We start from the raw sequence: 13397 nt of genomic DNA on the forward strand, positions 1-13397 counted from the left end.
ACACAATATTAATATTAATCCAAGGTTCAATACTCCATCCAAGCCAAGAAAACCATGAAGCAAACATACCCGATGCAAAACCTAGATGTTCGTAGAATTATGACCCATCACCCGCGATGACATCTCACTAGTCATGCAGAACACACCACATTAGCGTACCAACCTACAGTACATGTCCCTTCCTCCACATGGAGCGAAATACATTATTTCCGAAAAGTCGGTGACAACTCTCATCCAAAATGAGGGGGTTATCCATCAGCCCAAAGCAGACTCCCCCAAAACCTGATTTAAGTCCTGCACAATATTCCACGAACTATCATCAACGAACAACTCATCGAGACGGACACCGCTAGTTCAAGGGAGAACTGCTTGTCGACACGAGGTTATGGTTACACGCACTCACTCGGTAAATGTACTTTTTTCTCGATTTTGCTGTTACACTAGAATCGACAAGGGGGCTCATTTCATGTGTCTGGTTTTACCCTTTACCCCTCATTGGGAATTTAGAATCCAGTTTGGTCTCCAGGCGACATACATTCTTTGGGACAGACAAGTCTGCACTATAAAGACCCTTACCCTTACACCATGTACCAATGGGAACATTCAAGTCCAGTGGGCGAGATGTGGGCTCGACGACTAGACTGGAACCGGAGTGGACTTAACATTTGACATGTGAAGGCAGGTGTGTATTAAATATGACTGGAATGATTGCCTGACAGTGGCGATCCACGTTGGTCATTTTGGGTTGCAGGATGTATATGCATACATGTAAGAAACTACGCATACTAGATGCAGCTATATAAATGGGCTTGATATAGGTGTTGTGCAGATAAGTTTAATTGCGGGTTACTTGAGTTTAACGATGCAGTTGAGTATGCAAGATTGAGGTGGTGAACCCGAAAGCTAGTATTGATGTTCATGAAATCCAATTGAGTGATAATTCGGATTAAAAGTCTATAGTATCGACAAAGCTCCCAAGGGTTTGCGAGAATACATAAAGAAATAAAACATGGTATGTAAGGAGAGCTTGGCAGGACATAAATGTCCAGGTAGAAATGAAATGAAGGAACATAGAAAATTGAGAGGCGAGTGAAGATAGAATGATCCAGTTGCAGCCAAAACAAGAAAAAAGGTGTAAAGCGAAGAGGGTATAGGTATGGATATGATATGTGGTCGTGAGATGTCATGAGATGAGTAGTGAGTGCTGAAAAACAATAATAAAAAAACAAGAAATGTCAACGTAGTTTCAGCATGGCAAAAACCAAACCCAAACCTCAAACCCATGGATTAGCCTGCACATAAGTATGTGGGTTGACGGGTCCAACCAACTTGATCTGAGCTTTCAACTGCTCTCTTCTGCGATCATCTTTCGACGTTGCAATCTTCTTCTTCGCGCCCAGGAACACCCCTCGAGTATTATGCTGGGACTGCTTCCGCGGCAGAGACAAAGAAGGGCTGGCCTTTGCATAGGATAAGGTTGGGGCCGAAGATGAAGATGGCTCTGCAGGCGAGCCGGGTGAAGACTTATATCTCGGGAACTGAACGTTCCGCTTCTTGGATTTGGGCGATTCCCAGATCACAGGGCCGTGTTTCTGGTACGCGGAAAGAGGAACCGCTAGTTGTTTCGGTCGGGGTATTGTGGGGGTTAAGAGCGAAGTAGGCGATGTTGGTGAGATTGGCGTTTGAAGGTGGAATTTGTGGTTGGTATAGTCATACTCGCTACTCGAGGATGTATCCACGGATGTAACTCGGACTGCGACATTCGTGTCCAAGACCAAGGGGGAGAGCTGTGGTGTCGGCGCTGTGCTACCGAGTGCACCTCCTGCATTATTGAGGTGGCGGTCCATGGGGGCTGTCGCCGGGCGGGGAATTTCCTTGGACTTATTATCTGCCGTCGAGTCGCGCGAGAGAGTGCGGTGGACGTAAGTCTTGATCGAGTCGCGCATTCCGCCGAGACCACCACGGTCGAGCGAATGCCAGCGGTATTTGCCCTTGGCGAAATCCAGTGGGTTGCCCATTTTACGGGATTTGTTGTTCGGTGTAACCATATTTGGGCTGATGCGGCCACTGGCCTGTAGAGCGGAAGGCGCCAATTCAGGGAAATAATCCCACTTTTTCTCACGGAAATAGTGATTTGTGCCCGTGCGATTTTGGGTCCAATGCGATGGACGTCCGTACTGTGTATCAGAAAATGAAGAAGAAACCGATGCTGAGGGCTCAACAATTGAGGGCGGGATATTGATATCGATCGAGTCCGTGCGTTTATGTGGAGGTTGCGGGGATAGTCTCAGAAGTTGATCGGCGGAAGGAGCCGGGTGATCGACCAAGTCGTCGAAGTCGGAACCAGAACTGACGAAGATGGGATAGCTATCTGCTGAGTGGCGGGGTTCACTTCCAGTAATGCTATCGAGTGTACTTTCGGTGTCGCTGTCGCTGGAGTCACTCCACATCGCCGAGCATTCTGGTTCTTCGGAGAGGGGTTCTGCGGGGAGGGGTTTGTTGAGAAAGAGATCAGAGCGGGTTGAGAAGGGATTTTGCGGTGATAGTGGTGAAAGTGGTGGGATTACTCGCTCAAGTCCTTCGAGTGAACGAGATGGTCGGACGGGGGGTGCCATTCGACTGTGATACGAAAAGGTTGGGGAAGGCATATTTGGGATTCGAGAAGGTCGAATCAATGGGGGGAAGTATTAAAAAATAATCCATCAAAGAAGGTTGATAAAGTAACAAAGAAAAGCGTGGGAGGAGTGAGTATATTAATATCGGATGTAAGGAGGAGTATATAAGATAATATATGAGATAATATATAAGATACGGTAATATCATATATCATATATACCATACCTAAAGCACAAACCACAAATGACAAAAAGACAAAAGTAAACATCGTCAAACGAACTGACGCAAGGACTTTGGATCGCCCTTGCTCCGCTTAACAGGCCATCTGATTGGTTTAAATTGGCTTAGACTAGATATACTTGGGCTTAATTCCGAGATATTTAGGGATATTTAGGGATATTTAGGCCTGACATGTTCCCTTTTTCCCTTTTCTCGCACTGTCCTCTTCTAGCTAAAGTTTGGCTGCCTTCTCTTCTAATCGGCCCAACTGACGAAGCTGAGCGATCATCTCCTCATCTCCAAAATGACTGTTATGTTCAAATTCCGGTTCCTGCGCGTATGCGACACGGGCTGCATCGACAATAATTCTGGCGGTCATACCAAAGATACGATAGACATGATCTTCCCCATGTTCATTAATTTCACGAACAAAGAACTGGTGCACTAGTGGCGTTCGTTAGTATCCACATGGCTTTCTTTCCTTTTGGCCCCCTATTTTCCCATTTAGGAAAACAAAGAAACTAAAATGAACATTCCTCTGTCATCCTCGGCATGGTTATCCCATATGGAAAACATCATCTTCGAAAAAAAAAAAAAAATAGAAAAATAGAAAATAGAATATAGACTTACTTCTCCATTGTGAATTATGCCACATCCCCCAAGCCCCACGATACCATTCATGTCCATTTTGTCCACCCTCGCTCAAAAAGTCCTTGAATGGCGCAGTAAAAACAGCCTCAACCTCGCTGGAATCCAAAATAGGTATAAGTGACACCTCAGGATCGGCATTCAGCCCCGAGTGTGGATCATAGCTGTGGAGGAGAGCGACGCAGGGACGTACAACCACCTCCGTTTTGGCCAGATTAGCCGGGAATTCGCAGAGATGCTCCACGCTGAATGGGGGTGGAAGCTTTTGGTTAATATCGGGGAGGCCGATCTCCTCACTTGCCTCGCGGCGCGCCGTTTGGAAGGCTGTTTCGTTGTTATCTGCTCGGCCTAAGGAGTAGAAGAGGCATCAGTCTATATTTTGTTTTCTTTTTCTTGTTTCTTTTTCTTCTTTTTCCTAATTCATCTTAAGGCGACCAACTTGACTCGGCTTTCGGCCTTCTTTTTCTTTTTCTTTTCTTCTTTTTCTTTTCTCCTTTTGGTAAAATGTCAACTTACCACCAGGCAAAGCAGCATCTCCTGCATCTACACCCGAACAAGATTAGCCTACTCCCGAACAACCAACCCATGTCATGCAGCCACCTGGAAACAGGGCTGATCCACGTCTCTTTCCCCTTGGAAAACTTACACGAACTTAGTGTCTTAGCCCGGATCGTAACAACGACCTTAAGGTCACCCTTGGCATCGGCGAAGAGCAGGATCAGCACAGCCGCCCGTCTGCTGAGCGGGACCGAATTGTACACTGTTGGCGGGGGGATGTAGTTTCGAAGTCTGCTGATTGCGTCCTATACATCATAAGTGTCAGGGTATTCTTATTCCTTATTCCTAACGGGATTGGGTTTCAATATCGGGATGGACATCCACGGGGAAAAGGAAAAAGAACGGTGAGGTTTCGGTTGAAACAAAACAACCAAAACCTTCCTTCTTGACCGTGAAGAAGAACTTGTCTTAGACACACAGGAATAGAAGAATGTTCCATCTCGCTCTTTCCCCAAATCAAGAGGGTTTCAAGTCCCAATGCAAACATGCAAGACTTGAAGCCGAAACTCAAATGACCCTATCTTCCCATACCCTGCTTGGATACACATTCAGGTATGATCGTCCTTAGAAAAGAAAAAGTAAAGAAACATGGCAATTTAAGACAACCCGTGGCTTAAGGGGGGAAAACAGGGGGGGTCAAAATGGCAGGGATAATACGCATGGCAAATTGGACACAGCAGATTCATATTACACAGGTGGACACGCGGTCATTTCGGATAGCTGCAGAGAACAAGTTACACATACCTGTGATGTGGGATTTAGGGGCGCCATTATTTTGAAAGTTCGGGGTTCGGGCTTGGGAGTGCTGGGGTTGGAGTGGAATGATTTGAGTTGTTTTTGGCTCTGGGGGTTGGTGGGACTGAAATGAAGTCTCCGGAGGAGGTTGAGCTGTCGTCTCATCTCAAAAAAAAAAAAAAAAAGAGTTCGTTATACCGAAGTATGTACTTAGCACTAGGGCGGTTGGCTATACTGGGGAAAGATGGGGTTTGGCTTGTGTAGTAGCCGAGGTAACTTGACAGTGCCGGTGTCGGTGACTAATAATATAAACTCATCAGGGAATGTTATAGGTACAAATACTTGATGAATGCAATGCACTGAAGTTACTAGGTCCACTCACTTTACAGGTGTCCACTTGATGTAGTTGTACAGTAGTCAAGATATGAAATAGCCAAAGGAAATCAATATAGAGTACACCAGCCAGATCACATGGAGAAAAGGGCAATAAAATAAGATAGAGAGGCGGGGATCAAATAGTCTATCGACATAGAATAAATAAGACAGGATGAGAACTGAAAAGGGGAGAGAAAACCAAGTGAGAGCCAACAAAAACACAGCAACCATCTATATGACAAGTACAAACCAAATGCTTGAAATCAAAATACAAATCGCCAACATATTCATATCAACTACGAGCTTTCGCTCTTCTTCGCGTCCTTGGACTCGGCCTTCTCGGCGCGCTCACCTTCCGCCAAGGCCTCATTGGCCTCAGCAGACTGCTTAGAGCCATTAGCCACAGCGTCAACCTTGGTCTCCTCCTTCTCATCGATATCCTCGATATCCTTAGGCGCCGAAACACCCGTGCTCTCATTCTCGCTATTCTGCTCATTCTCCTCCTCGATCAGCTCCTCCTGCTCCTTGATGACCTCAAGACGCTGCTTGTTGGTAGCAGCACCCTCGGCATTGTGAACCTCGAGCTCGATCTCGTGGAACAACTCCTCGGGAATGCTAGAAAGCACCGACTTGAGCGCGTCGATCTGCGACGCAAACTCGGACTCCTTGCTACCCTGTGTGTACAGGTAGGCGTTGCTCAAAACCAACAGAGTTGAGGGAACACCCTGCTTGAGACGCAGCTCGAGCCACATACCGAGATCCTCGCGCAGGCGCGCGGGGGAGACGCCGTGTGTGCGGATTCCACGAGAGGCGCTAGCCATCTGCAGTTCGGGGACGGAGAGCGAATCAACACCCTCGTAGAAGATCGCGCGGTCATCACGCTTGATCTGGCGCATACGGTGTCGGATAGTGTATCGGAGCATGGCGTCGGTACCAAAGGAGTTCAGGTTCATGTAGCGGCAAATGCCGACCAACTGGGGTCGAGACAGGTTGTCAAGGGTCAGGTCATCCTTGAAGATCTTGCAAACCTTGATGACATCCTCTGTTGAGGGCGATTCACCGGTGGTGCGGATCTTGCGGAAAAAGTCTGTGAATTCGTCGTTCTTAACGGTGGCGGCGGTCAAGGGCAAACCGGTCTCCCGTATGGTGTTGCGCAAGAATCCAGAGACTTCTTTGCGGGTCGATCTGAGGTTCAACGCTTTGGCATCGCGGGCTTTCTGTCCCTCGTAGGTGCTAGGGAGCATGTTGGGGAAGATCTTGAGGGCGACGGGAAGCAGGAGTTCGGCAAAGGGAACGATGAGGAACATCGAAAATGGAACCAGACGTCCTAGATCCTTTGTAGTACGTTGGAGCTATAATCAAAATTAGGTTAGCCAAATGGTACAAAATATGGAAATATTCCTCGTGGCGCAAAGCATACCTGGCGGTGCTCTCGGCGACTGAGTTCATAACCACCGGCCATCTTCAACGCCAATCTCGAACTAATCTTGACCTCAGTGGAAAGCAACTTTGTACCATCCCAGTAGTGCTGCAACTCCTTCTTGACCTTTTGTCCAAGTGTCAACTTCTTCGCGCTCTTCTTCTCGGCCAACTTTTGATCCTCAGAGTTTGTCTTTGTGACAACTCCAGCGGGCTGTGGCTTGCTAACAGTTGACTGTGTCTCGGCGGGCTGGGTCTGCGCAACGGTAGATTGTGACTGCGTGGTCTGTTCTTGGGAGAGCGGCTTCTTGGCCTGCTCGGCATTGAACCCGGGGGGAGGATAGTTCTGAGAAGAGCTGTTTGATGTAGATTGCTCGGTCGCATATCCACGCTGGGGCATCAGAATGGCAAGCGCCGAGATTTGGGATGGCAGGTCGCGGCCATTTCGTAGAAGGCTGCGGGCTGCAACGGAGGCCGGGCTCAGCGCACTGGAACGGCCACGGGCTGTGTAGGAGGAAAATATCAGCAACTGCCATTGGCATCTGGTTCCTCGATGTTCTTCAACACTTACCGATCAGTGCAGACCGGAAAGCAGGTGTTCCGCGGACCAATCCGGTCGATCTCATCGTAGCGGACATTTGCGGGAAACGTTGGGTAAAAAAAAGTGAAGTGCTCGAAGCAACGAGTGAAGGGTTAATAGGCACAACAACAATGGAAGAAATAACCAAGCCTAATGTCCACGGGATGAAAAAAATAAATCACAGTAATGAATTGATGATCATGAAAGTTTGGAATGTCCTGGAACCGGATCCGATCAGACAGATGTTGTGATGTACTGCCGCAGTCATCTTGCACGTGACGGCCGATACCGCCTCGGGTTTTGCTCGGGGTTAAACAGAGATCCGGGCAGTTCTAGAACAGGCCAAGCACATGCACAAGACGCACAAGATGCGCAAGATGTATAAAGAGGAAGTATTTTCATTATGCAAATATAATTCAAAATATTTCATATCAATCTGAATAGCCAACTTTGTACATTTATATGACTAAAAAGAAAACTCGCTCAGTAATTCCACGCTTCTTGAATCTCAACAAAAAAAGAAACCAACAAAACGAGGGTATATAAGGACTGGCATAAACGACGGCAACAAAATATTATGTCCCTCAAGGTTCAAATTCGCTCTCTAACGACAGAGTCCTTGTTTAAATTTTCCTGCGGGATATCGGTAGAAGAGACCTCGGCGGTATCCAACAAGGGGATTCGATCGACGCTGGATCGCTTCTCCTCGCTGTGTGCATTGATGGCTTCACTGAGAGGACTGGACTCAGCGGCAAGCAAAGGGCTAGTTGTTCCTTCGGGAGAGCTCTGCCAGCGTGCTACATCTGTCTTGAGCTGCTCCAGTTCCTTTTGGAAGCGCTTTCCAAAGACGTCGATGTAGTAAGTTGCTCCATTATGGATGCTCCAGACAAATAGCGCAAACATGAACGAACCGCTAGCCCATTTAGACCAAAACCAGATCGGGCAGGGGATCATTGTGGACAAAGCGAACCCATACTGGATGAACATGAAGCATGGCTCTTGTAGTGCTTCGGGTAGACTAAGCACAAATCGCCCAATCCATGCCTTGGAGTATGACTTGCGCAGCCATGTAAAGCTGGTCGGGCGACCCGCTGCGATCTGATCGCGCCGACGCACGGTAATCAGGAAGTGGTACATGAGCTGCCATACCACATAGGGGGCCGTAGACCAGAGTATCATGGCACCAAGGCCATAATGCTCTGGGTCCCCGGGCTGACTGAACTTGATGCTGTAGACAGCAGGGAAGCGTTCCTTCAGTTTCTCAACCGGAGTCAGGTGTACGATGCAGTGCAAAGTTACGGGTGGCATAATATGGATGAAGAGACTGCAGAGACATGAGCGAGCGAACTTTGTACCTTTCGATATCTAACATACCTGACAACCTTGTCCATACTGTGGAAGACCATAGAGTTGCGCCACATGGCGATTGCAGCCGCGTTGTTTCCGAAGGTCAAGCAGAAGGTGCTAATAAAGAGCCGTTTCGAGTTAGGGAAGACCCAAATACTCAACATGCAGAGCATATTGACAAAGTAGCAGAGATCAGCCAAGAAGTAGTGGTAGCCTTTAGCATGGTACGTGAAGTAGCGGATGGGCATGAAATATGCCAGCTGGGCGCTAAACCATATGTAAAAGTACTCTGGGCAAGCACCAATCAGGTAGCCGCTGATGAAGATATTGAGCACACCAGCAATAAAAGACATCTTCTCCCGGAGGGTGACAGTTGCCGTCTTGTTCCACTGCTTTCCCAGGCGCTCTACGCCCTGCTTCATCCGAGAACGATATTTTTCCAGCTTCTCATCGGCGGTCGGTGCCCGGCGCTTCCATTCACCCACAACACGATCCTTGGCATTCAAGGAAGACGACTTCAGCTTCTCCCGTTGCTTGCGCACCTTCTCTTTTTGCATGGTGATTGTCCGCTGCCATTTCTCCAGACGCTGTGAGAGCTGGATGTTGTCAAGTAGGTCGAAAACAGTCAGCTTGTCCAGCGGTGGAAATGACTCCCAGTCCTCCTGGTACGAGCTGCTGTTTGAGAAGGAGCCGTTGCGCGACAGACTTCCTGGGGTTATGGGAGGAGAGCCAAATTCATCGTTGTCGGTAAAGTCGTCTGAAGGGAAGGGCACATTGATCTCATCCAGGCCTGGCGTAGAGGCCAGCGGCTCGGTTGACATGGTGGGATCAGACTTTCTTCTCGAGCTAGTGCTTTCCATCAAAAACTGTTGCTGGAAGAAGAGTATTGTCGGTCCGTCCCGGGTGTTGGGATATGGTCGACTGAGGAAACGATGGAATGTTAGCATCCCCATAGTTGCAAGCCCAAAGAGCACAGCTTAGTAGAGATGTGCTAGACAGGCGCGAGTGCTCTAAAATCACAGCCATTATGTAGACATGAGGGGCAATTTAAAAAAAACCATGACAATCTTACCTTATCAGTAGATCACGCGTTTGTTGGACTCACTGGGCGATGATGGCGAACTGTGGTTGGCGATCCACAAAGTCAACAACTCCGGGCTCACTGGCGCATGACACGGAAACGGCGATACAGAACTGCTGCTGGTTGCTTTGATGCAGTCACAAAGGTTGAAGAGATACTCGAACAAGAGCCAGCGAGACGGTGAGGAGTTGGCGTGTGCTTGTGTTGTGAGTGTTGGTTGGACGGAGAGCTGCGCTGGGGGATCGGCATGCGGACCCAATCAGCGAGCTGTGTTGGCCCAGGTGGGAAGTTGTCGCCTGAGGCAACAAAACTTTATAGGTCGGGTTTTATAATTTTATTTTGCAACTGTTCTAATGTACGGAGTAGTTTTCGCCATATTTGAGTTGTCCCATTCATTTATTGCACATTCTCCCTGACTTCTCGTATATGAAAGCGAGGTGATAAATCATCCCAAGAAAATAAATATAATTATAAAGATAAAGAAAAAGTAACCCGTGAAACCCCATATCCGTGTCCAGCCAAACGCTCACAAACTCCAGGTATGTACTGGTGAAAACAAGAGAGGGAAGGAAACAGAACAAATACTAATATCCAAACGGCGGTGCAGGGTTGCCATGTGGCCAGAACTCAGGTCCTTTCTCAGACACAAATGGTTGTGAGTAGTACCCGGACAGGTAACTCGGGTCTGGATGCATAGACTTTGTGACATTTGGGGACTCGAGAGGGGGAATTACATGTACTGATGGTGCTACACCCATTGGGTAGCCGAAGCTGCCTGTCGGGCTGTGTGGACCACTTGACTCGCTAGTGGTGGGCGAGAGGGGCAGATTATGTGAGTGATGTAGCTTTGAGTCATCTTCTTCCAGCGTGGAAATGCTGGGGTTATCACCTGCATCTTGCATATCATGTTCGGTTTCGACCATAGATGCTGTTACTGGTGCTGCGTGTGCACGGGATGATAGGTCATCGCCGTCTTGGAAGATTGCTTCTGGTAGATGTGTTTGTGTTACCTGAATCAAGGTATTGGCGTCTGTAATGACAAAATCACAAACAGGGTTAGTGGAACTGCTGATTGGGTCTTGTGTTGGGAGAGGGTGACACGTACCGATTTCACCGTCCAGGAACTGTTCTTCCATTTGTCGCACAAAGTAGATCTCGTCTAGAACCTGCAGCCGGTTGGCAGGGGTAATCTGGCGTCTCACGTCTTGGCCAGCGTCTCGCAGTTTGTCTGTTGTGACCCCGTGACTATCTTTCAGTTCACAGAGGATATGAACAAGAAGTCGCAATCGGTCTGTCATCAGTTAGTACTGGCCCATGTTCCCATATCATTGATACTCAAAGGATATATGCTCACCAGGCTTGAGCAGATGATCAGGCTCCTTGTGTAAAACACCAGCAGGCCACCAAGCAGGTTTGGTGAACTCTGGGTCAACCCGCTGTGAGACACCGGCAATAACCCTGCGTCCATTGTATGGGTAATGGACCTGCTTCCTCGGCTCGACAAGCTTGATATAGGACTTTGCAATAGCGCGGCAGTTGAGTTGCTGGAAATCCTCAAATGCCTTCTCGTAGTACCGTCGCAGCAGTGCCCGGTTACCAACACGAAGAACAGTCCGTCCAGGTGGAGGTGTGGTAGGCGGCGGCGAGCTAGATTTAGGTCGAGACCTGGGCAAGCCGTTGGAACGCTTTGACTTTTTTCGGCTTTGCTGTGAGGACCACTGGAATGGGATCATCTCAGCCTGTCTCGTCTGACCAGTTGGTCCCCATCCAGAAGGCGGTTGTTCATCCCAAGGCGAGTGGGGTGCTTGGACTGGGTCTGCAAGGAGGCGGGAAACGAAGTCAGTGTTGCCACTCTAAAACTATGGATTCAAGAGACCTGGCTCACTTGTGAATTGCGGACTCGTTTGTGGGTTTTGGCCAGTCATTTCGATGAATCGGTCTGTAACATCTGGTGTGAAGATGGCACCTTCACAGCCTGCAATTGAGGGCGAGGCTTGTAGTTGCCATTGGCCGTTGTGGTCAAGGTATATCATGGCAAAGTGTGGGTGTGTATATTCGGCGGTATTAGGTTGTTTAGGGGTGATCGGCTATTTAATTATTAGCCAAACTTGATACATATTTGTTGCCTTCTGTTTTGCAATCGGGAAGTTCCTATTACCATGTTCATCGGGGGTTGGTGCGGGATGCAGGTATCGGAGTGTCTTCGCTCCAGCACCTCTCCAGGAAATGGATATCCACGATTCATATCCATTTTGTGAGATAGTAAGGGGTATGAAAATCGAATCCACAAGATCGGGTCTCACTGCGCTTGTTAAAACGTAGTAACTTGCAAATACAACTTCTGAAATACAGAATGGACCCGAGTCTCTCAACAATCGGCCCACGGTGTCAATTTAATAGAAAGAAGAGTCAACGCAGCTTGCCGATGGATAAGAAATCCGGGGCTATTCGATTAGGGGCAGGGTCCAGGCGAGATAAATATACCACGGAGTAATAATACGGGAGCATGTCCATGATCTCCCAATTCCGACGTCCGACAGCAGACCCCGAGGATTGGCATATTTCTCCACATGACATCGATGCCCCCTGTCCCCTGAAAGTGCGAATGGGCTTTTGGTGCTAATGCAAGGAAAAATGAATAGCTGCAAAAGCCGAGCGTGTGGCAATACGAAAGCTTCCGTATCACTTCTTTCTGCATCTTGTGATTGGGTTATCCACTTCTGCCCCTTTGAAATGTGTAGTCGATGGGTCGAGTCCGTTCTGCGCATTGACGCTTAGGGCTGTGATCCATGGATAAGTGTCACATAACCTTGTTCGATCCATGGTTCCGTCGGGGGATCCGTGATCGGCTTCTTGGAACCTTGGGACGTCTCAACTTCAACGCTTGAGAGAAAACAGCCACAAAGATCGTCAAATTGTTCACAAATCAAATGTTCCAAATATTTCCAAAGTGATCAAAATAGATATTCCTCAAAAAAACACTTGCTCCGCTATCTACGCTACTTGTAGGCTATCTGCAGCAAGCCGTTGCATCCATAAATATATTTCCCGCTCCAATATACCAAGTTTACCCTCTAATCTTCTATCTTCTAATCTATCAAGAAATGGTAGACATACCGGGAATCGCAAGCTGTACCTAATTGAGGGATGGTCCAATAATCCCAAAGTGGAAACTCTTATTTATCCAATCGTATTAACCGATCGGCGATCCCTAGCACATCAGCCACGACAGGTGATAGAGAAGAAGAGCGGTCATCCTCGACGCCTCTGAGATCATCACCTGCGAGCCAAGAGAGGCTAATAAAACACTGACTAATGCATGGTCTAGGTGAATCTCTCTAACTTCTATGGATCTACTCCGAATGGATACTTACTTGCGTTGCCAGTGCGTCAGCGTAGTGGATTTTTTCAACTACATCGTACGCGCGCAGCTGCGCCCACAGCTCAATGTTTCTCTTTGCTGCGTAATTATTTTATTTTATTATTTTATTTTTCTTTTTCCTCGGGAATTTGTGGGTAAGATAGTAATGTCAGGCTTCCAAGTACGGAGTACTACAATGTTTATCTCCACCGGGCGCTTGGTCCAAGTACCATTGTCCGTGCCCTTCTCCAACCTAATCTACAACGCGGGTCTGAAGACCTGGAGATACATAGGTAAATCCTTTCCGTCTGCCTGGGTCGGAAAGTTGAGGCCCCCAGGGGTCAAAGCCGTAGACGCGACCATCGAATCTTGAGCTTATTTTCAAGTTCGCGGAAGCTGGCTTGTAGTTCCGGCCGTACGGATACAACACCCGCCATCGTTCCTTTTTTTGTTTTTTT

General features: G+C 48.0%; 5 protein-coding genes across 5 annotated transcripts; all 5 read right to left on the reverse strand.

The window, feature by feature from the left end:
* Positions 1-1274: 1274 nt before the first annotated feature.
* N7487_009859 (uncharacterized protein) lies at positions 1275-2615 on the reverse strand (the record flags this gene model as incomplete). The annotated part of the gene is made up of 1 exon (XM_056877589.1): positions 1275-2615. The coding sequence occupies one exon, from the start codon at positions 2613-2615 to the stop codon at positions 1275-1277; it is 1341 nt and encodes a 446-aa protein (XP_056726169.1).
* Positions 2616-2826: 211 nt separating this feature from the next.
* N7487_009860 (NUDIX hydrolase) lies at positions 2827-4361 on the reverse strand (the record flags this gene model as incomplete). The annotated part of the gene is given in 7 exon segments (XM_056877590.1): positions 2827-2841; positions 2855-2928; positions 3109-3279; positions 3466-3831; positions 4000-4026; positions 4130-4286; positions 4332-4361. 7 exon segments carry the CDS (start codon positions 4359-4361, stop codon positions 2827-2829), a joined length of 840 nt encoding a protein of 279 aa, XP_056726170.1.
* Positions 4362-5447: 1086 nt separating this feature from the next.
* On the reverse strand, positions 5448-7234 carry N7487_009861 (MRS7 family protein; the record flags this gene model as incomplete). Its single annotated transcript, XM_056877591.1, has 3 exons — positions 7142-7234; positions 6572-7074; positions 5448-6503 (listed from the first exon to the last, which is right to left on the reverse strand). Exons 1-3 carry the CDS (start codon positions 7206-7208, stop codon positions 5448-5450), a joined length of 1626 nt encoding a protein of 541 aa, XP_056726171.1. The 5' UTR covers positions 7209-7234.
* A 507-nt stretch (positions 7235-7741) lies between these two features.
* Positions 7742-9318, reverse strand: N7487_009862 (glycerophosphocholine acyltransferase; the record flags this gene model as incomplete). The annotated part of the gene is made up of 2 exons (XM_056877592.1): positions 7742-8474; positions 8525-9318. The coding sequence occupies 2 exons, from the start codon at positions 9316-9318 to the stop codon at positions 7742-7744; spliced, it is 1527 nt and encodes a 508-aa protein (XP_056726172.1).
* An 844-nt stretch (positions 9319-10162) lies between these two features.
* Positions 10163-11829, reverse strand: N7487_009863 (DUF2841 domain-containing protein; the record flags this gene model as incomplete). The annotated part of the gene is made up of 5 exons (XM_056877593.1): positions 10163-10608; positions 10684-10869; positions 10933-11394; positions 11464-11665; positions 11737-11829. The coding sequence occupies 5 exons, from the start codon at positions 11827-11829 to the stop codon at positions 10163-10165; spliced, it is 1389 nt and encodes a 462-aa protein (XP_056726173.1).
* Positions 11830-13397: the final 1568 nt, after the last annotated feature.

This window comes from Penicillium crustosum, assembly GCF_028827405.1.
Source record: "Penicillium crustosum strain IBT 35664 chromosome Unknown utg000004l_segment0_segment0, whole genome shotgun sequence".
Lineage (NCBI taxonomy): Eukaryota > Fungi > Ascomycota > Eurotiomycetes > Eurotiales > Aspergillaceae > Penicillium > Penicillium crustosum.